This window comes from Empidonax traillii, unplaced genomic scaffold (assembly GCF_003031625.1).
Source record: "Empidonax traillii isolate 1590-97213 ecotype Southwest subspecies unplaced genomic scaffold, ASM303162v1 scaffold2437:size26470, whole genome shotgun sequence".
In the NCBI taxonomy this organism is placed as follows: Eukaryota; Metazoa; Chordata; class Aves; order Passeriformes; family Tyrannidae; genus Empidonax; species Empidonax traillii.
The window spans coordinates 11,591-15,297 of record NW_020957630.1 but is presented as its reverse complement, the minus strand read 5'-3'; the positions used below and the strand labels follow the sequence as shown (position 1 = coordinate 15,297).

Genomic DNA, 3,707 nt, shown 5'->3' with positions numbered 1-3,707 from the left:
GGCACCAAGAGGATCCCAGGGCTGGAGCAGCTCTGCTGGGAGGAAAGGCTGGCACAGCTGGGATTGTTCAGCTGCACAAGAGAAGCTTTGGGGGGACCTGAGTGTGGCCTTGCAGGGCCTGAAGGGGCTCCAGGAAAGATGGAGAGAGACTATTCCCAAGGGCTGGAGGGACAGGACAAGGGGGAATGGGTTTAAACTGACAGAGAGTAGGGTTAGGTGGGATATTGGGAAGGAATTGCTGGCTGGGAGGGTGGGCAGGCCCTGGCACAGGTTGGGCAGAGAAGCTGTGGCTGCCCCTGGATCCCTGGAAGTGTCCCAGGCCAGGTTGGACGGGGCTTGGAGCACCCTGTGCTGGTGGAAGGTGTCCCTGCCCATGGCAGGGGTGGCACTGGGTGGGTTTTAAGTTCCCTCCCAGCCCAAGTAATTCCACGATTCCAGGGTGATACTGTGACTGTTCTGTTACTGCCACAGCCAACTCTTGAGTTACACCGGGGGTTTGCAGCTCTTACATATTTTGAGACACTGTTGGCTCCTGACCTGAACAGAGGAGAGAAACTCTGATCAAAACCAGCCACTGTGGGGGTTTGGTCCCCCAGAGGGTGGTTGGCACTGCCCAGGCTCCCCAGGGCAGTGGGCACGGCCCCAAGGCTGCCAGAGCTCCAGGAGCGTTTGGGCAACGCTCTGAGGGACAGGGGGGAGTGTTGGGGTGTCCTGGGCAGGGCCAGGGATTGGACTGGATGATTCTTGGGGGGTCCTCCCAGCTCAGGATATTCCAGGATTTTATGGTCATCTTTGTTGCATCCAGGCCTTGATGACCTGGCAAAGGGAGCAGAGTGAGGGGCCTGAAAATTTCCATAGGAAACCTTCCTGTGGAATTGTTCTACATAAATACGTTCCCACATTTGTGGATTGGTTTGGAACTGTTCAGTGTTGTTGATTGCAATATGCTGTGGGGTTTTTTGTTCTATTTTCTGCAAAGGAATCGAGGAGAACTTGTAGAAAACTGCATTTTGTGTTAGTTAGATCAGAAATAGCAAAACTTCAGGGATTCCCTTGGAGCTCACTGCTCCCAAGTCTGCTGTGCTGTGCCAGACTTTAAGCAGCTGTTTAAAACCCATGCTTGATTTTTGCATTAGAAGTGAAACAAATTTTTTTAACCTCATCACCAAGAAACCCTTTTGAACACCTGGAGGTGTCCAAGGGCAGCTCGGAGCAACCTGGGCTGGTGGAAGGTGTCCCTGCCCATGGCAGGGGGTGGAACTGGATGGGCTTTAATGTCCCTTCCAACCCAAACCCTTCTGGGATTCTGTGATTTTGGCTCGGGAGAAAAAGAAAATAGAAGGCAAAAAGGCTTCTAGGTCTGTACTGCACTGCAGGGAGTGAGTGCCGGGGAGCAGATGGGTTGTTTGAAGTAAAAGTGGCATTTGCAGGGGGTGTTTCTTAACTCTCTTGCCTTACTGTGTCTGCAGGTGGATGAAAGCCAGACTGGAGAGCCAGGGTGGCTCGGGGGAGAACTGAAGGGCAAGACTGGCTGGTTCCCTGCCAACTACGCCGAGAGGATCCCCGACAGCGAAGTGCCCGGCGCGGCCCGGCCGGCGGGGGAGGCTGCGGCCCCCAAGGTGTCCGTGCAGGACAGCAGCACCCCCCTGGCAGCTCCTGCCCCCCCCGAGGCTCCTGCCACCGCCAACAACTGGGCAGACTTCAGCTCCACGTAGGTGTGGGGGGCGAGGAGCACTCCTGACCCGTGGGAGGCCTCTGGGACGGGTGTGGCGGGGGTGGCACCGAGCAGGGAGCCAGGCTGGCCAGGCTGCCAGGGAACACACCTTCTGGGAAGGAGCTTCTCTGGAGTTCATTGTCAAAATCACTGCCTTGTGGGATTCCAGGCTGCCAGGGAACACACCTTCTGGGAAGGAGCTTCTCTGGAGGGAATTGTCAAAATCACTGCCTTGTGGGATTCCAGGCTGCCCCCAGCAGACCTGCTGAGCAGTGCCCAGGGCACAGCACACACAGGAGACAGGCCCAAGCGAGGATGTGGCACGGTGGAAATGCCATGGTGTTCACTCCCCTCAGCACTGCGGAGTCCCAGACTGGGCTGGGTGGGAAGGGACTGTAAAGCCCACCCAGTGCCACCCCTGCCATGGGCAGGGACACCTTCCACCAGCCCAGGTTGCTCCCAGCCCTGTCCAACTTGGCCTTGGACACTTCCAGGGATCCAGGGGCAGCCACAGCTTCTCTGCCCAACCTGTGCCAGGGCCTGCCCACCCTCCCAGGGAACAGTTTCTTCCCTGTGTCCAACCTAAGTTTCCCTTCTTTCAGCTTGAGCCCATTGATCCTTGTCCTGTCACTGCAGTTCCTGATGAACAGTCCTTCTCTGACTTCCTTGTAGGCCCCTTCAGGCACAGGAAGGAACCTCCTGAATCTCCTTCTCCTACATCAGTTCCCACCAATCTTTATTGAAGGTTCCCAACTCGGATTATGCAAAACACAGAGATAACATGAAAAGATGATTTGTTAATTCCTGATGACAACATTAACAAGACTGATGGAAGTAGAACACGTGCCCTTCCCTACATATCTTAACTCAGTGCTCTGGGTGGTGTCACCAACTGCAATTGCCTTCTCTTTTGAACTTGTATCCATATTTATAACTTAAAATATAAATATGAGGCCCCTGGCACAGGTTGGGCAGAGAAACTGTGTCTGCCCCTGGATCCCTGGAAGTGCCCAAGGCCAGGTTGGAGCAACTTGTGCTGGTGGAAGGTGTCCCTGCCCATAGCAGGGGTGGGATGGGATGACTTTTAAGATTCTTTCCAACCCAAACCATTCTGGGATTCTGTGTCTAAGTGAAAGGGGTGTATGAGGTCAGTGCCAGGCTGGTGGGAAAGTTTTGGAAAGAATGAAGAATTATTTTAATGATTTAATTATTTTCGTTTCTCTTCCCACTGTGTGTAACACAGCCCGCACTGCCTGAACTTCTGGTGTGTTGGGAGCAGCTGAAAAACAAAAGTAAAAACCTGGCCTTAAGTAGCAAGGACAAGCAAATGGCTTTGGATTTGCCTTTGAAGATAAATTCCTGGTTAGCCCAGGTTTGATGGCAGTGTTGCAGTCCTGGTGCTCAGGGATTAGTCAGTTAAAACAAATCAACGGGGAATGGAGACATTTCTGTTCTACAGGAGTGTTTTTCTCCAGCTGAAAGCAGAAGGAGTTCCACCATCCTCTGTTTTCCAGGTGGCCAAGCAACCCCAGTGAGAAGGCCGAGAGTGACAACTGGGACGCCTGGGCAGCCCAGCCCTCCCTGACGGTGCCCAGCGCGGGGCAGCTGCGCCAGCGCTCGGCGTTCACCCCCGCCACCGTCACCGGCTCCTCCCCGTCCCCTGTGCTGGGCCAGGTGAGCTCTGCAGCCTCTGCAGCTGCTGGGAAGGGTCTGCAAAGCAAAGGGGGAACCTTGGCCGTGCATTAAACCTGGCACCTGAGGGGGGGTGAGCCCTTCCAGCCTGGAGGGACAGCAGGGAGTGTCCCCCCCCTGCAGAGCTGCTCCAGCCCTGGGAACAGCACAGGGAGCACATGGAGCTGCTGGAGAGAGCCCAGAGGAGGCACCAAGAGGATCCCAGGGCTGGAGCAGCTCTGCTGGGAGGAAAGGCTGGCACAGCTGGGATTGTTCAGCTGCACAAGAGAAGCTTTGGGGGGACCTGAGTGTGGCCTTGCAG

General features: G+C 55.3%; 1 protein-coding gene across 1 annotated transcript in view; it reads left to right on the top strand.

Moving 5' to 3' along the window:
- Nucleotides 1-3,707, top strand: part of LOC114071926 (intersectin-1-like) — a gene marked incomplete at both ends in the record, with an annotated part of 26,231 nt that overhangs the window by 10,970 nt on the left and 11,554 nt on the right. The window contains 2 exons of the mRNA XM_027909805.1: nucleotides 1,470-1,711; nucleotides 3,229-3,388. Coding sequence (XP_027765606.1) covers nucleotides 1,470-1,711; nucleotides 3,229-3,388 — 402 coding nt within the window. The remainder of the gene's footprint in view (nucleotides 1-1,469; nucleotides 1,712-3,228; nucleotides 3,389-3,707) is intronic.